The 19,435-nt window shown below is 50.7% G+C and overlaps 1 protein-coding gene across 1 annotated transcript; it reads right to left on the reverse strand.

Moving 5' to 3' along the window:
- Positions 1-4,901: 4,901 nt before the first annotated feature.
- RAB13 (RAB13, member RAS oncogene family) lies at positions 4,902-18,480 on the reverse strand. The gene is made up of 9 exons (XM_056546070.1): positions 18,462-18,480; positions 14,527-14,656; positions 9,203-9,263; positions 8,896-8,956; positions 8,672-8,749; positions 8,024-8,113; positions 5,827-5,892; positions 5,703-5,753; positions 4,902-5,629 (listed from the first exon to the last, which is right to left on the reverse strand). The coding sequence occupies exons 2-9, from the start codon at positions 14,648-14,650 to the stop codon at positions 5,555-5,557; spliced, it is 606 nt and encodes a 201-aa protein (XP_056402045.1). The 5' UTR covers positions 14,651-14,656; positions 18,462-18,480; the 3' UTR covers positions 4,902-5,554.
- Positions 18,481-19,435: the final 955 nt, after the last annotated feature.

The following is a 19,435-nucleotide window of genomic DNA, read 5'->3' on the forward strand; positions in this document are numbered from 1 at the left end:
CATAGTTACATAGTTAGTACGGTCGAAAAAAGACATATGTCCATCAAGTTCAACCAGGGAATTAAGGGGTAGGGATGTGGCGCGATATTGGGGAAGGGATGGGATTTTATATTTCTTCATAAGCATTAATCTTATTTTGTTCCAGGAATGTATCTAATCCTGTTTTAAAGCTGTTAATTGTTCCTACTGTGACCAGTTCCTGAGGTAGACTGTTCCATAAGTTCACAGTTCTCACGGTAAAGAAGGCGTGTCGCCCCTTGAGACTAAACTTTTTCTTCTCCAGACGGAGGGAGTGCCCCCTCGTCCTTTGGGGGGGTTTAACCTGGAACAGTTTTTCTCCATATTTTTTGTATGGGCCATTTATATACTTATACGTTTATCATATCCCCCCTTATACGTCTCTTCTCAAGACTAAACAATTGTAACTCCTTTAATCGCTCCTCATAGATAAGATGTTCCATTCCTCATCTGAAGGAGTTGTGTGAACCAGTATGGAATGATGGCGATGACCAACACTCGGTCCTGATTTACATCAATACCCTCAGAATGAAGGAAATTGGAGGGAAGATGTGGGCCCGGCTGAACCTCCGTGGGATTAACAGCGCGTCTACCGCCACAGGATTGTCTACCGTTTACCGCCACAGGATTGTCTACCGTCTACCGCCACAGGATTGTCTACCGTCTACCGCCACAGGATTGTCTACCGTCTACCGCCACAGGATTGTCTACCGTCTACCGCCACAGGATTGTCTACCGTCTACCGCCACAGGATTGTCTACCGTCTACCGCCACAGGATTGTCTACCGTCTACCGCCACAGGATTGTCTACCGTCTACCGCTACAGGATTGTCTACCGTCTACCGCCACAGGATTGTCTACCGTCTACCGCTACAGGATTGTCTACCGTCTACCGCCACAGGATTGTCTACCGTCTACCGCCACAGGATTGTCTACCGTCTACCGCCACAGGATTGTCTACCGTCTACCGCTACAGGATTGTCTACCGCCACAGGATTGTCTACCGTCTACCGCCACAGGATTGTCTACCGTCTACCGCCACAGGATTGTCTACCGTCTACCGCTACAGGATTGTCTACCGTCTACCGCCACAGGATTGTCTACCGTCTACCGCTACAGGATTGTCTACCGTCTACCGCCACAGGATTGTCTACCGTCTACCGCTACAGGATTGTCTACCGCCACAGGATTGTCTACCGTCTACCGCCACAGGATTGTCTACCGTCTACCGCCACAGGATTGTCTACCGTCTACCGCCACAGGATTGTCTACCGTCTACCGCCACAGGATTGTCTACCGTCTACCGCCACAGGATTGTCTACCGTCTACCGCCACAGGATTGTCTACCGTCTACCGCCACAGGATTGTCTACCGTCTACCGCCACAGGATTGTCTACCGTCTACCGCCACAGGATTGTCCTCCCTGTCCCAAATGGGAGGAACCGGAACGGGGAAAAAGAACGACCCGGACACAGCCAGGAGACAGGGAAAGTAAAGAAGACGAAAATAAAGTACAAACATAAAAATTAGGGGCCCCGAGAACCGAGTGACGTAACGGGAACCCCGAACCGGCACGAGAGCATGGAAGTAACGCCGGAGACACACACGGGAGACAGTGGAGGAGAAGAGAGGCCACAAGCACCGGAAAAGATACCGGCAGGTGTGACGTAAACCAGCTAAGGGGGTCCCAAAGGACCACCACCGATCCTAACCCTGAGGACAGAAAAAACTCAAGGGGGCTGGGTGTCTCCCCTCCCTTTATGTGAGAGGTGGGAGGGTCTAAAATGTTAACTACTTGAGGTGTGTAATTAAAATTCCACCAGACCTAACCAGTTCCACGGGAGCAAAATACCCCCCCCCTCCACAACATGTGTGTACAATCCCCCCCCCTCCACAACATGTGTGTACAATACCCCCCCACTCCACAACGTGTGTATAATCCCCCCCCGCTCCACAATATGTGTGTACAATCCCCCCCCGCTCCACAATATGTGTGTACAATCCCCCCCGCTCCACAATATGTGTGTACAATCCCCCCCCCCCGCTCCACAACGTGTGTACAATACCCCCCCGCTCCACAACATGTGTGTACAATCCCCCCCCGCTCCACAACATGTGTGTACAATCCCCCCCCCCCCGCTCCACAACGTGTGTACAATCCCCCCCCACTCCACAACATGTGCGTACAATCCCCCCCCCGCTCCACAACATGTGTGTACAATCCCCCCCCCCCGCTCCACAACGTGTGTACAATCCCCCCCCCCACTCCACAACATGTGTGTACAATCCCCCCCCACTCCACAACATGTGTGTAAAATCCCCCCCGCTCCACAACATGTGTGTACAATCCCCCCCGCTCCACAACATGTGTGTATAATCCCCCCCGCTCCACAACATGTGTGTATAATCCCCCCCCGCTCCACAACGTGTGTATAATCCCCCCCCGCTCCACAACATGTGTGTACAATCCCCCCCCCGCTCCACAACATGTGTGTACAATCCCCCCACTCCACAACATGTGTGTACAATCCCCCCCCACTCCACAACATGTGTGTACAATCCCCCCCCCACTCCACAACATGTGTGTACAATCCCCCCCAGCTCCACAACGTGTGTACAATCCCCCCCGCTCCACAACATGTGTGTACAACCCCCCCGCTCCACAACATGTGTGTACAATCCCCCCCGCTCCATAACGTGTGTGTACAATCCCCCCCGCTCCACAACATGTGTGTACAATCCCCCCCCGCTCCACAACATGTGTGTACAATCCCCCCCCGCTCCACAACATGTGTGTACAATCCCCCCCCGCTCCACAACATGTGTGTACAATCCCCCCCCGCTCCACAACATGTGTGTACAATCCCCCCCCCAGCTCCACAACATGTGTGTACAATCCCCCCCCCGCTCCACAAAATGTGTGTACAATCCCCCCCCGCTCCACAACATGTGTGTACAATCCCCCCCCGCTCCACAACATGTGTGTACAATCCCCCCCCGTTCCACAACATGTGTGTACAATCCCCCCCCACTCCACAACATGTGTGTACAATCCCCCCCCAGCTCCATAACGTGTGTGTACAATCCCCCCCCGCTCCACAACGTGTGTGTACAATCCCCCCCCGCTCCACAACATGTGTGTACAATCCCCCCCGCTCCACAACATGTGTGTACAATCCCCCCCCGCTCCACAACATGTGTGTACAATCCCCCCCCCGCTCCACAACATGTGTGTACAATCCCCCCCGCTCCACAATATGTGTGTATAATCCCCCCCCCGCTCCACAATATGTGTGTATAATCCCCCCCCGCTCCACAACGTGTGTACAATCCCCCCCCCGCTCCACAACATGTGTGTACAATCCCCCCCTGCTCCACAACATGTGTGTACAATCCCCCCCCCCGCTCCACAACATGTGTGTACAATCCCCCCCACACTACGCAACGTGTGTACAATCCCCCCCGCTCCACAACATGTGTGTACAATCCCCCCCCCGCTCCACAACATGTGTGTACAATCCCCCCCCCCGCTCCACAACATGTGTGTACAATCCCCCCCCACACTCCACAACGTGTGTACAATCCCCCCCCGCTCCACAACATGTGTGTACAATCCCCCCCCGCTCCACAACATGTGTGTACAATCCCCCCCCCGCTCCACAACATGTGTGTACAATCCCCCCCCACACTCCACAACGTGTGTACAATCCCCCCCCGCTCCACAACATGTGTGTACAATCCCCCCCCCGCTCCACAACATGTGTGTACAATCCCCCCCCCGCTCCACAACATGTGTGTACAATCCCCTCCCCCCACTCCACAACATGTGTGTACAATCCCCCCCCAACTCCACAACATGTGTGTACAATCCCCCCCCGCTCCACAACATGTGTGTACAATCCGACCCCCACACTCCGCAACGTGTGTACAATCCCCCCCGCTCCACAACATGTGTGTACAATCCCCCCCCGCTCCACAACATGTGTGTACAATCCCCCCCCCCGCTCCACAACATGTGTGTACAATCCCCCCCCACACTCCACAACGTGTGTACAATCCCCCCCGCTCCACAACATGTGTGTACAATCCCCCCCGCTCCACAACGTGTGTACAATCCCCCCCCCCGCTCCACAACATGTGTGTACAATCCCCCCCCCGCTCCACAACATGTGTGTACAATCCCCCCCCCGCTCCACAACATGTGTGTACAATCCCCCCCCGCTCCACAACATGTGTGTACAATCCCCCCCCACTCCACAACATGTGTGTGCAATCCCACCCCCGCTCCACAACATGTGTGTACAATCCCACCCCCGCTCCACAACATGTGTGTACAATCCCCCCCCCCCCGCTCCATAACGTGTGTGTCCAGTCCCCCGGCAATTAACCATTTTATTGTGGGACGCACTGTATGTTCTGTGACCCCCCCCCCCACTCCCTCATTACTGCCCCCGTGCCCACAAGTTTTTTATTGGGTCCCTCGGGGTCCAGGGCTCTACATCGCCCCCTCCACCTGTAATTCCGGGCCTCTAACAAAAGTGTTTGGGTCGGCGCTGTAGACTCAGGTAGGTGCCCGGGATAAGGTCCAATAGAGGTGAAGAAATCCCCGCACGCCAAATCTCTGCTGAAAAAGTATTTTACTCAAAATATGTGCACATAACCGCAGCACGCGTTCCGGCCAATAAAGCCTTTCTCATCTGCATGGAACGTGTGCTGCGGTTATGTGCGCATATTTTGAGTAAAATAAATACTTTTTCAGCAGAGATTTGGCGTGCGACGACTCGGACTCTCAGATGAGACTGACAGGAAGTGTGTGGTGCGTACATTAAATTCCTCCCCTCAGTGTTTATCCAGGACACACAGACGACACCAGAGCTTAAAAATGTTAGAAAACTGTATTTATTATACAAAACAGTAATTACAAGAAATCCTCCATCAGGAGCCACACTTCACAGGCTGCACTGTGATTGGCTGCTGCGTGGCCCCTGACATACCGTACAGCAGAAGACTAAGTGCTGCTTCCTGGGAGATGTAGTGCACACGCCAGGCACGTCCTCTACCACAACGCCATGGGCCCCAGGGTGGTCTTAGAAGGGGCCCCGGTATTTACACTCTTGGTCCTATATTCCATTCTGAATCCTCAGGGTGGTGGACTACAACTCCCAGCATGCCCTCCCCTGCTTCCAGCTACAATACACCTTCTGAAGCCTTCAGCCCCTCCCCCGCCTTATAATAACTTTCCCCATTGTCCATCGTTAGCCCCTATAGGTCGGGGGTCCCAGTCCGGGACCCCTGGAATATCGGAGCCTCAGTCACATCCCTGAACCCTAATACTAAGCGTCAGGCGGGGGAGGGGCGACCTGCTATAAGACGACTGTCCATGAGATATATGACGGGGGGAGGATCCTATTTGACCTGTGGGGGCAGGAGATGGGGGACCCCCATTGGACCCCGGGGGGCGCTCAGGATTAATCCTCTGTCAGTTCTATAGGGGCCGCCCCCATATCCCGGGGGCCCGATCTCCTCCAGCGGATCCTCAGATCACAGAACACTTGTTTCCTCCTTTCTTGGAAGAATTTCTTAAATCCACTGGATCCTTCATCCCGTGACCCTGCAAGAAACGGAGAGTCAGCGGTAACCGGGTCCATGGGGGGTCTATGGGGGCTCATGGGGGCCACACTCACCGCCCTCCGGGACATCTGCATGAGGATATCCGTGGCCAGTGCATTAAACGCCTGAGGGGAGAGAGGACAGGTCAGTGAGAGGACGCTGCCAGACACCAGCTCCAATATCTACTGCGCCACTCACCTCATCCACGTTCTGACTGGACTTGGCGCTGGTCTCAAAGAACCGGATACCATGTTCTTTAGCAAGCTAATGGGAGGAAGAAGAGGACGGTAACTATAGGACACATGAAGAGCTCCGCCCCTGAGGACACAGGTAGACCACCACACAGGATACAGGTAGACCGCCACCACCGGGTACACAGGATACACGTAGACCACCACCACCGGGTACACAGGATACAGGTAGACCGCCACCACCGGGTACACAGGATACAGGTAGACCGCCACCACCGGGTACACAGGATACAGGTAGGCCGCCACCACCGGGTACACAGGATACACGTAGACCTCCACCCCCGGGTACACAGGATACAGGTAGACCACCACCCCCAGGTACACAGGATACACGTAGACCTCCACCCCCAGGTACACAGGATACACGTAGACCACCACCCCCGGGTACACAGGATACACGTAGACCTCCACCCCCGGGTACACAGGATACACGTAGACCACCACCCCCGGGTACACAGGATACACGTAGACCACCACCCCCGGGTACACAGGATACAGGTAGACCACCACCCCCGGGTACACAGGATACACGTAGACCACCACCCCCGGGTACACAGGACACACGTAGACCTCCACCCCCGGGTACACAGGACACACGTAGACCTCCACCCCCGGGTACACAGGACACACGTAGACCACCACCCCCGGGTACACAGGATACACGTAGACCACCACCCCCGGGTACACAGGACACACGTAGACCACCACCCCCGGGTACACAGGACACACGTAGACCTCCACCCCCGGGTACACAGGATACACGTAGACCACCACCCCCGGGTACACAGGATACAGGTAGACCTCCACCCCCGGGTACACAGGACACACGTAGACCACTACCCCCGGGTACACAGGATACACGTAGACCACCACCCCCGGGTACACAGGACACACGTAGACCTCCACCCCCGGGTACACAGGACACACGTAGACCTCCACCCCCGGGTACACAGGATACACGTAGACCACCACCCCCGGGTACACAGGATACAGGTAGACCACCACCCCCGGGTACACAGGATACACGTAGACCTCCACCCCCGGGTACACAGGACACACGTAGACCTCCACCCCCGGGTACACAGGATACAGGTAGACCACCAACCCCGGGTACACAGGACACACGTAGACCACCACCCCCGGGTACACAGGATATACGTAGACCTCCACCCCCGGGTACACAGGATACAGGTAGACCACCAACCCCGGGTACACAGGACACACGTAGACCACCACCCCCGGGTACACAGGATATACGTAGATCTCCACCCCCGGGTACACAGGATACACGTAGACCACCACCCCCGGGTACACAGGATACAGGTAGAACACAAACCCCGGGTACACAGGATACACTTAGACCACCACCCCCAGGTACACAGGATACAGGTAGAACACAAACCCCGGGTACACAGGATACACTTAGACCACCACCCCCGGGTACACAGGACACACGTAGACCTCCACCCCCGGGTACACAGGACACACGTAGACCACCACCCCCGGGTACACAGGATACAGGTAGAACACAAACCCCGGGTACACAGGATACACGTAGACCACCACCCCCGGGTACACAGGATACACGTAGACCACCACCCCCGGGTACACAGGATACAGGTAGAACACAAACCCCGGGTACACAGGATACACGTAGACCACCACCCCCGGGTACACAGGATACACGTAGACCACCACCCCCGGGTACACAGGACACACGTAGACCACCACCCCCGGGTACACAGGACACACGTAGACCTCCACCCCCGGGTACACAGGATACACGTAGACCTCCACCCCCGGGTACACAGGATACACATAGACCACCACCCCCGGGTACACAGGATACACGTAGACCTCCACCCCCGGGTACACAGGATACACGTAGACCTCCACCCCCGGGTACACAGGATACACATAGACCACCACCCCGTGTACACAGGTAGACCTCCACCCCCGGGTACACAGGATACACGTAGACCACCACCCCCGGGTACACAGGATACACATAGACCACCACCCCCGGGTACACAGGATACACGTAGACCACCACCCCTAGGTACACAGGATACACGTAGACCACCACCCCCGGGTACACAGGACACATGTAGACCACCACCCCTGGGTACACAGAACACAGTCACCTTCTCTCCTCGCTCCTTTGGGACTTTCCGTCTGGTCTCCATGTCACATTTATTCCCCAGAAGCATTCGCTCTACACCCGATGCAGCGTTCTGCAGGGAGAAACAACGCACATCACAAGAATGGTACAGTCCACCTCGATCAGAACGCAACAAGGGGTGATATATGCCAACCTGGTAAAAACGCAATAAGAATGGTACAGTCCAATCTAGTGAGAACTCAACATATTATGGAACAGTGCGAGCAGATCAATATCCAACATGTGATTGTCCAAACTGGTCACTACCCAACAATTGATGGAACAGTCCAACCTGGTCACCCCCAGCAACTTTTGGAACAGTCTAATCTAGTCAGCCCAAACTACTGATTGAACTGTCTAACCTGGTCACCCCCCTGCAACTATTGATGGAACCTTCCAGCCTGGTCCTCCTCCAACTACTGATGGAATAGTTCAACCTGGTCACAACCCAATGATACAACAGTCCTAATAGATCACCCCCAATTACTGATAGAACAATCAAATGTAACCACCCCTTCCCCCAGAGATGACCTTCCAGACCCTGGCACCACCTACCCCCCACAACTCTGCCAGGCATGACTCTTCAGATCCCAGCACCCTCCGCACCTCTGTTGCTCCTCCGGTCACTCACCTCTTTTATACTCTTCATCCAGTTTTGAATATTTTCGTAGGATCGCTCATCGGTGATGTCATAGACCAGGATGATGCCCTGAAACAAAGAGACAAAACTGATCTCCCCACATTTTGTGATATATGGGAGGTGCCCGATAGACACTGGGCAGGTCTAATCCCTGGTGCCCCTCCATGGCACGTTCATCTCCTACACAAGCTATGGACAGACACCCCGGCACTCACCATCGCCCCCCGATAATAGGCCGTAGTAATGGTCTTGAATCTCTCCTGTCCAGCTGTGTCCCTGGTGAAAAAAAAAAAAGCAAAATGTAATTTATTGGAAGCCATGATGGGTCAATGCCAGCTCCTCCTGGGGGGGGGGGGGGCTATCTGGGGGATATAGGAGTGGCAGCTATCTTTTATATGCAATGGTGACTCCTTTATTGTGGAGTGTCCCTATAATTCAGAGGGCTGCGTATCACGTTGGCAGTCTCCCTCGTTCTCTCCGGCGATGCTGCTGCTGAACATCTTGACCATCTCGAGGACTCACCAGACCTGCAGTTTGATTTTCTTCCCTTGAATCTCTGTTGTCCGGATTTTGAAGTCGATTCCTGCACAGAAGAAGAAAAAACGTTTCTAAGAATCCACCCTGAAATCCGTCACAATCATCGAGATGCGAAAGATTTACCCATCAGGATGCCGGGAAAGCTGGGTAACGCCGACCACAGAGGACAGCCTTGGGCTGTGGTCTACAATGTGGGGTCATGTGCCACTCTGGACTAAGAAGCAGCTGAGTGCCCCATTCCCTCCCTATCATTGTGCAGATTTCAGCAGCATCCCCCCCCCCCACGCAATGGACATATAGAAGGCGGCAGGAAGGAAGATGAGGAATCCTGAGTGACAGCGGATCTGAGCGGACGCCTTCCTGCTTTTGTTACTGGGATGAAAAACATGAAACCGGCCATAAAACCGGCAAAGCCAGAGCGGACGCTGCGTCATGTGATTGGAGTCGGTAACTGGCGTTGACGAACTGATCATAGAAAACGCCACATCCATTCTTCCAAGATGACGTCCCGGCCGCACAATGAAGAATTATAGAGGACAAGAGACATCTCACCAGACACATCCGGACCAAACCAGAGACAACACAACATAAAGACGGCTCAACTAACAACCACAACGGAACATATGAGACAGAAACACGAAACAAGAAGAACACATGAGTGCACAAAGATACAACAACCAATAAACAAACAGTATACAACAGTGGACACAATACGAGACCAGAGACAACACAACATAAAGACGGCTCAACTAACAACCACAACGGAACGTATGAGACAGAAACACAAAACAAGAAGAACACACCAGTGCACAAAGATACAACAACCAATAAACAAACGGTATACAACAGTGGACACAATACGAGACCAGAGACAACACAACATAAAGACGACTCAACTAACAACCACAACGGAACATATGAGACAGAAACACGAAACAAGAAGAACACATGAGTGCACAAAGATACAACAACCAATAAACAAACAGTATACAACAGAGGACACAATACGAGACCAGAGACAACACAACATAAAGACGGCTCAACTAACAACCACAACGGAACATATAAGACAGAAACACGAAACAAGAAGAACACACGAGTGCACAAAGATACAACAACCAATAAACAAACAGTATACAACAGTGGACACAATACGAGAACAGAGACAACACAACATAAAGACGGCTCAACTAACAACCACAACGGAACGTATGAGACAGAAACACGAAACAAGAAGAACACACGAGTGCACAAAGATACAACCAATAAACAAACAGTATACAACAGAGGACACAATACAAGAACAGAGACAACACAACATAAAGACGGCTCAACTAACAACCACAACGGAAAGTATGAGACAGAAACACGAAACAAGAAGAACACACCAGTGCACAAAGATACAACCAATAAACAAACAGTATACAACAGAGGACACAATACGAGACCAGAGACAACACAACATAAAGACGGCTCAACTAACAACCACAACAGAAAGTAAGAGACAGAAACACGAAACAAGAAGAACACACGAGTGCACAAAGATACAACAACGAATAAACAAACAGTATACAACAGAGGACACAATACGAGACCAGAGACAACACAACATAAAGACGGCTCAACTAACAACCACAACGGAACGTATGAGACAGAAACACGAAACAAGAAGAACACACGAGTGCACAAAGATACAACAACCAATAAACAAACAGTATACAACAGAGGACACAATACAAGAACAGAGAAAACACAACATAAAGACGGCTCAACTAACAACCACAACGGAAAGTATGAGACAGAAACACGAAACAAGAAGAACACACGAGTGCACAAAGATACAACAACCAATAAACAAACAGTATACAACAGAGGACACAATACGAGACCAGAGACAACACAACATAAAGAAGGCTCAACTAAAAACCACAACGGAACGTATGAGACAGAAACACGAAACAAGAAGAACACACGAGTGCACAAAGATACAACCAATAAACAAACAGTATACAACAGAGGACACAATACGAGAACAGAGACAACACAACATAAAGACGGCTCAACTAACAACCACAACAGAAAGTAAGAGACAGAAACACGAAACAAGAAGAACACACCAGTGCACAAAGATACAACAACCAATAAACAAACAGTATACAACAGAGGACACAATACAAGACCAGAGACAACACAACATAAAGACGGCTCAACTAACAACCACAACGGAACGTATGAGACAGAAACACGAAACAAGAAGAACACATGAGTGCACAAAGATACAACAACCAATAAACAAACAGTATACAACAGAGGACACAATACAAGAACAGAGACAACACAACATAAAGACGGCTCAACTAACAACCACAACGGAAAGTATGAGACAGAAACACGAAACAAGAAGAACACACGAGTGCACAAAGATACAACAACCAATAAACAAACAGTATACAACAGAGGACACAATACGAGACCAGAGACAACACAACATAAAGACGGCTCAACTAACAACCACAACGGAAAGTATGAGACAGAAACACGAAACAAGAAGAACACACCAGTGCACAAAGATACAACAACCAATAAACAAACAGTATACAACAGAGGACACAATACAAGACCAGAGACAACACAACATAAAGACGACTCAACTAACAACCACTACGGAACGTATGAGACAGAAACACGAAACAAGAAGAACACACCAGTGCACAAAGATACAACAACCAATAAACAAACAGTATACAACAGAGGACACAATACGAGACCAGAGACAACACAACATAAAGACGGCTCAACTAACAACCACAACGGAAAGTATGAGACAGAAACACGAAACAAGAAGAACACACCAGTGCACAAAGATACAACAACCAATAAACAAACAGTATACAACAGAGGACACAATACGAGACCAGAGACAACACAACATAAAGACGGCTCAACTAACAACCACAATGGAACGTAAGAAACAGAAACAAGAAGAACACACACAAGAGTGCACAGATACAACACAGCGATAAAACAACCAATATACAAAGAAACAAACAGTATACAACAGAGGATACGATACAAGAGAAAACAACATAAAGATGGCTCAACTAACAACCGCAACGGAACGTAAGAGACAGAAACACGGGGAAACAAGAAGAATACACACGAGAGTGCAAAAAGATACAAAAACCAATAAATAAAGAAACAAACAGTATACAACAGAGGACACAATACAAGACCAGAGACAACACAACATAAAGACTGCTCAATTAACAACTGCAACGGAACGTAAGACAGAAACACGAGGAAACAAGAACACACACAAGAGTGCAAAAAGATACAACAACCAATAAACAAAGAAAACCAGTATACAACAGAGGACACAATACAAGAGAAGACAACATAAAATGGCTCAACTAACAACCGCAACGGAACGTAAGTGATAGAAACACGAAGAAACAAGAAGACACACGAGAGTGCACAAAGATACAACAATAAAACAGACAATATACAAAGAAACAAACAATATACAACAGAGGACACAATACGAGACAACATAAAGACGGCTCAAGTAACAACCGCAACGGAACGTAAGAGACAGAAACAGGAGGAAACGAGAAGAACACACACAAGAGTGCACAAAGATACAATAAAAACAGAGAAATATACAATAGAAACAAACAATATACAACAGAGGACACAATACAAGACCGGCGACAACACAACAAAGAAATACACAAGAAACAAGACAAATATACAAGAAAGCAAAAAAAAAAATATAATGGAATATAACACATACAGCAAACTATATAAAACACACAACTGAGATATAGAACATGAACAATACTGAGGGATACAAACAGGACACAAACAACACACAACGGGCAAAGCAACATGAAAAGAATACAACACACACACAACATAATACAAGTCAGTACTACATGGCGATAGACAATATAAAACAGAGATATAGAACATGAACAATACTCAGGCAACATATACAGAACACAGCGCTCTGATAACACACAATGCACAAAGTAACAGAATACAACAGTAAGTACAACTATAACATACATAGTAACACCACACACAGGCTGTGGAGGGAAGGCACTGGGTGGGTGTAAAGGTGCCCGGGGAGGCACTGGGTGGGTGTAAAGGTGCCCGGGGAGGCACTGGGTGGGTGTAAAGGTGCCCGGGGAGGCACTGGGTGGGTGTGGAGTGCCCGGGGAGGCACTGGGTGGGTGTGGAGTGCCCAGAGAGGCACTGGGTGGGTGTGGAGTGCCCAGGGAGGCACTGGGGGGATGTAAAGGTGCCCGGGGAGGCACTGGGGGGATGTAGGGGTGCCGGGGAGGCACTGGGTGGATGTAAAGGTGCCTGTGGAGGCACTGGGTGGGTGTAGGGGTGCCCGGGGAGGCACTGGGTGGGTGTAGGGGTGCCGGGGAGGCACTGGGTGGGTGTAGGGGTGCCCGGGGAGGCACTGGGTGGGTGTGGAGTGCCCGGGGAGGCACTGGGTGGGTGTAGGGGTGACGGGGAGGCACTGGGTGGGTGTAGGGGTGCCCGGGAAGGCACTGGGTGGGTGTAGGGGTGCCCGGGAAGGCACTGGGTGGGTGTAGGGGTGCCCGGGGAGGCACTGGGTGGGTGTGGAGTGCCCGGGGAGGCACTGGGTGGGTGTAGGGGTGACGGGGAGGCACTGGGTGGGTGTAGGGGTGCCAGGGAAGGCACTGGGTGGGTGTAGGGGTGCCCGGGAAGGCACTGGGTGGGTGTAGGGGTGCCCGGGGAGGCACTGGGTGGGTGTAGGGGTGCCCGGGAAGGCATTGGGTGGGTGTAGGGGTGCCCGGGGAGGCATTGGGTGGGTGTAGGGGTGCCCGGGGAGGCACTGGGTGGGTGTAGGGGTGCCCGGGGAGGCACTGGGTGGGTGTAGGGGTGCCCGGGGAGGCACTGGGTGGGTGTAGGGGTGCCGGGGAGGCACTGGGTGGGTGTAGGGGTGCCCGGGGAGGCACTGGGTGGGTGTGGAGTGCCCGGGGAGGCACTGGGTGGGTGTAGGGGTGACGGGGAGGCACTGGGTGGATGTAAAGGTGCCCGGGGAGGCACTGGGTGGGTGTAGGGGTGCCCGGGGAGGCACTGGGTGGGTGTAGGGGTGCCCGGGGAGGCACTGGGTGGATGTAAAGGTGCCCGGGGAGGCACTGGGTGGGTGTAGGGGTGCCCGGGGAGGCACTGGGTGGGTGTAGGGGTGCCCGGGGAGGCACTGGGTGGGTGTAGGGGTGCCCGGGGAGGCACTGGGTGGGTGTAGGGGTGCCCGGGGAGGCACTGCTCACCTATGGTGGAGATGTAGGTACTGTTGAAGCTGTCCTCGGAGAAGCGCACGATCAGACAGGTCTTCCCCACCCCACTGTCCCCGATCAGCAGCAGCTTGAAGAGATGGTCATAGGATTTCGCCATATTGACCTGGAGAAGAGGAAGGAGAAAACTGAGCAAAAGTAAAAGAGTGAAGAGGAGGAGGAGAGGGAGAGGGAGGAGGAGGAGGAGGAGGAGGAGGAGGAGCTGCCGGGAGACACAACTCAGGATTGGACAGGAGACAGGAAAACCTGCAGGAATGAGGGAAAGAATGGGAAGAGGCATTCACCCTCCACCAGGATACAGGACAAACATCTACTGCTGAGGGAGGACAGTAATCAGTGTAACACGGGAGATGAGAAGACAAGAATCAGTGTGACACAGATAAATAAGGGGACAGTAATCAGTGTAACACGGGAGATGAGAAGACAGGAATCAGTGTGACACAGAAATAAGGGGACAGTAATCAGTGTAACACGGGAGATGAGAAGACAAGAATCAGTGTGACACAGAGAAATAAGGGGACAGTAATCAGTGTAACACGGGAGATGAGAAGACAAGAATCAGCGTGACACAGAGAAATAAGGGGACAGTAATCAGTGTGACACGGGAGATGAGAAGACAAGAATCAGTGTGACACAGAGAAATAAGGGGACAGTAATCAGTGTAACACGGGAGATGAGAAGACAGGAATCAGTGTGACACAGAGAAATAAGGGGACAGTAATCAGTGTAACACGGGAGATGAGAAGACAGGAATCAGTGTGACACAGAGAAATAAGGGGACAGTAATCAGTGTAACACGGGAGATGAGAAGACAGGTATCAGTGTGACACAGAGAAATAAGGGGACAGTAATCAGTGTAACACGGGAGATGAGAAGACAGGAATCAGTGTGACACAGAGAAATAAGGGGACAGTAATCAGTGTAACACGGGAGATGAGAAGACAAGAATCAGTGTGACACAGAGAAATAAGGGGACAGTAATCAGTGTAACACGGGAGATGAGAAGACAGGAATCAGTGTGACACAGAGAAATAAGGGGACAGTAATCAGTGTAACACGGGAGATGAGAAGACAGGAATCAGTGTGACACAGAGAAATAAGGGGACAGTAATCAGTGTAACACGGGAGATGAGAAGACAAGAATCAGCGTGACACAGAGAAATAAGGGGACAGTAATCAGTGTAACACGGGAGATGAGAAGACAGGAATCAGTGTGACACAGAGAAATAAGGGGACAGTAATCAGTGTAACACGGGAGATGAGAAGACAAGAATCAGCGTGACACAGAGAAATAAGGGGACAGTAATCAGTGTAACACGGGAGATGAGAAGACAAGAATCAGTGTGACACAGAGAAATAAGGGGAACGTAATCAGTGTAACACGGGAGATGAGAAGACAGGAATCAGTGTGACACAGAGAAATAAGGGGACAGTAATCAGTGTAAAACGGGAGATGAGAAGACAAGAATCAGTGTGACACAGAAATAAGGGGACAGTAATCAGTGTAACATGGGAGATGAGAAGACAAGAATCAGTGTGACACAGAGAAATAAGGGGAACGTAATCAGTGTAACACGGGAGATGAGAAGACAAGAATCAGTGTGACACAGAGAAATAAGGGGACAGTAATCAGTGTGACACGGGAGATGAGAAGACAGGAATCAGTGTGACACAGAGAAATAAGGGGACAGTAATCAGTGTAACACGGGAGATGAGAAGACAAGAATCAGTGTGACACAGAGAAATAAGGGGACAGTAATCAGTGTAACACGGGAGATGAGAAGACAAGAATCAGTGTGACACAGAAATAAGGGGACAGTAATCAGTGTAACACGGGAGATGAGAAGACAGGAATCAGTGTGACACAGAGAAATAAGGGGACAGTAATCAGTGTAACACGGGAGATGAGAAGACAAGAATCAGTGTGACACAGAGAAATAAGGGGACAGTAATCAGTGTAACACGGGAGATGAGAAGACAAGAATCAGTGTGACACAGAGAAATAAGGGGACAGTAATCAGTGTGACACGGGAGATGAGAAGACAAGAATCAGTGTGACACAGAGAAATAAGGGGACAGTAATCAGTGTAACACGGGAGATGAGAAGACAAGAATCAGTGTAACACAGAGAAATAAGGGGACAGTAATCAGTGTAACACGGGAGATGAGAAGACAAGAATCAGTGTGACACAGAGAAATAAGGGGAACATAATCAGTGTAACACGGGAGATGAGAAGACAGGAATCAGTGTGACACAGAGAAATAAGGGGACAGTAATCAGTGTAACACGGGAGATGAGAAGACAAGAATCAGTGTAACACAGATAAATAAGGGGACAGTAATCAGTGTAACACGGGAGATGAGAAGACAGGAATCAGTGTGACACAGAGAAATAAGGGGACAGTAATCAGTGTGACACGGGAGATGAGAAGACAAGAATCAGTGTGACACAGAGAAATAAGGGGACAGTAATCAGTGTAACACGGGAGATGAGAAGACAAGAATCAGTGTGACACAGAGAAATAAGGGGACAGTAATCAGTGTAACACGGGAGATGAGAAGACAAGAATCAGTGTGACACAGAGAAATAAGGGGACAGTAATCAGTGTGACACGGGAGATGAGAAGACAGGAATCAGTGTGACACAGAGAAATAAGGGGACAGTAATCAGTGTGACACGGGAGATGAGAAGACAAGAATCAGTGTGACACAGAGAAATAAGGGGACAGTAATCAGTGTAACACGGGAGATGAGAAGACAAGAATCAGTGTGACACAGAAATAAGGGGAACGTAATCAGTGTAACACGGGAGATGAGAAGACAGGAATCAGTGTGACACAGAGAAATAAGGGGACAGTAATCAGTGTGACACGGGAGATGAGAAGACAGGAATCAGTGTGACACAGAGAAATAAGGGAACAGTAATCAGTGTAACACGGGAGATGAGAAGACAAGAATCAGTGTGACACAGAGAAATAAGGGGACAGTAATCAGTGTAACACGGGAGATGAGAAGACAAGAATCAGTGTGACACAGAAATAAGGGGAACGTAATCAGTGTAACACGGGAGATGAGAAGACAGGAATCAGTGTGACACAGAGAAATAAGGGGACAGTAATCAGTGTAACACGGGAGATGAGAAGACAAGAATCAGCGTGACACAGAGAAATAAGGGGACAGTAATCAGTGTAACACAGAGAAATAAGGGGACAGGAATCAGTGTAACACAGAGAAATAAGGGGACAGTAATCAGTGTGACACAGATAAATAAGAGGACAGTAATCAGTGTAACACAGATAAATAAGAGGACAGTAATCAGTGTAACACAGATAAATAAGAGGACAGTAATCAGTGTAACACAGAGAGATAAGAGGACAGTAATCAGTGTGACACAGAGAAATAAGGGGACAGTAATCAGTGTAACACGGGAGATGAGAAGACAGGAATCAGTGTGACACACAGGGAGATGAGGGGACAGTAATCAGTGTAACACGGGAGATGAGAAGACAGGAATCAGTGTGACACACAAGAGGATGAGGGGACAGTAATCAGTGTGACACAAAGAGATAAGAGGACGGCAATTAGTGTGATATAGTGAAATAAGAGGAGAGTAATCAGTGTGACACAGGGGAGATGAGGGGACAGTAATCAGTGTAACACGGGAGATGAGAAGACAGGAATCAATGTGATATAGAGAAATAAGAGGACAGCAATCAGTGTGACACACAAGAGTATGAGGGGACAGTAATCAGTGTGACACAGGGGAGATGAGGGGACAGTAATCAGTGTGACACAGGGGAGATGAGGGGACATTACCCGGTGTGACACAGGGAGATTAGGTGATATTAGAGGACGGTATATATTATATAATGGGGGGAGGGGACGTGCTGATTGTTTACACTGATCCTCACATGAATAGGTGTCAGGCGTCTCCTCACAGATGCTAATAGGATCCTGTTCACACCCGTCTGGTGTCACCGCTGCGCAATGTGGAGGTTCTATTCCTGAGTCATTGTCCGGCTGGAGATTCCTCCTGCGCATATTAGAGATAGGAACATGTGATAATTCTATCAGGAGGTGAGACCGGGGGAGGAATGAGATAAGGAAGAGCCCAGTGTGGTGCAGGGGGTCCTAAGGGTCTTATTACCAGGCACTGCCCATCACCTGCCCAATACCATCCCTACAGTGCTCATGGTGGGGGCAGCATCATGTCTGGGGGAAACCAGGTACTGCCCATCACCTGCCCAATACCATCCCTACAGTGATCAAGGTGGGGGCAGCATCATGTCTGGAGGAAACCAGGCACTGCCCATCACCTGCCCAATACCATCCCTACAGTGCTCATGGTGGGGGCAGCATAATGTCTGGAGGAAACCAGGTACTGCCCATCACCTGCCCAATACCATCCCTACAGTGATCATGGTGGGGGCAGCATCATGTCTGGAGGAAACCAGGCACTGCCCATCACCTGCCCAATACCCTCCCTACAGTGATCATGGTGGGGGCAGCATCATGTCTGGAGGAAACCAGGTACTGCCCATCACCTGCCCAATACCATCCCTACAGTGGAGCATGGTGGGGGCAGCATCATGTCTGGAGGAAACCAGGCACTGCCCATCACCTGCCCAATACCATCCCTACAGTGATCATGGTGGGGGCAGCATCATGTCTGGGGGAAACCAGGTACTGCCCATCACCTGCCCAATACCATCCCTACAGTGATCATGGTGGGGGCAGCATCATGTCTGGGGGAAACCAGGTACTGCCCATCACCTGCCCAATACCATCCCTACAGTGATCATGGTGGGGGCAGCATCATGTCTGGAGGAAACCAGGTACTGCCCATCACCTGCCCAATACCATCCCTACAGTGATCATGGTGGGG

The sequence above is a fragment of the Hyla sarda genome, chromosome 11, assembly GCF_029499605.1.
Source record: "Hyla sarda isolate aHylSar1 chromosome 11, aHylSar1.hap1, whole genome shotgun sequence".
In the NCBI taxonomy this organism is placed as follows: domain Eukaryota; kingdom Metazoa; phylum Chordata; class Amphibia; order Anura; family Hylidae; genus Hyla; species Hyla sarda.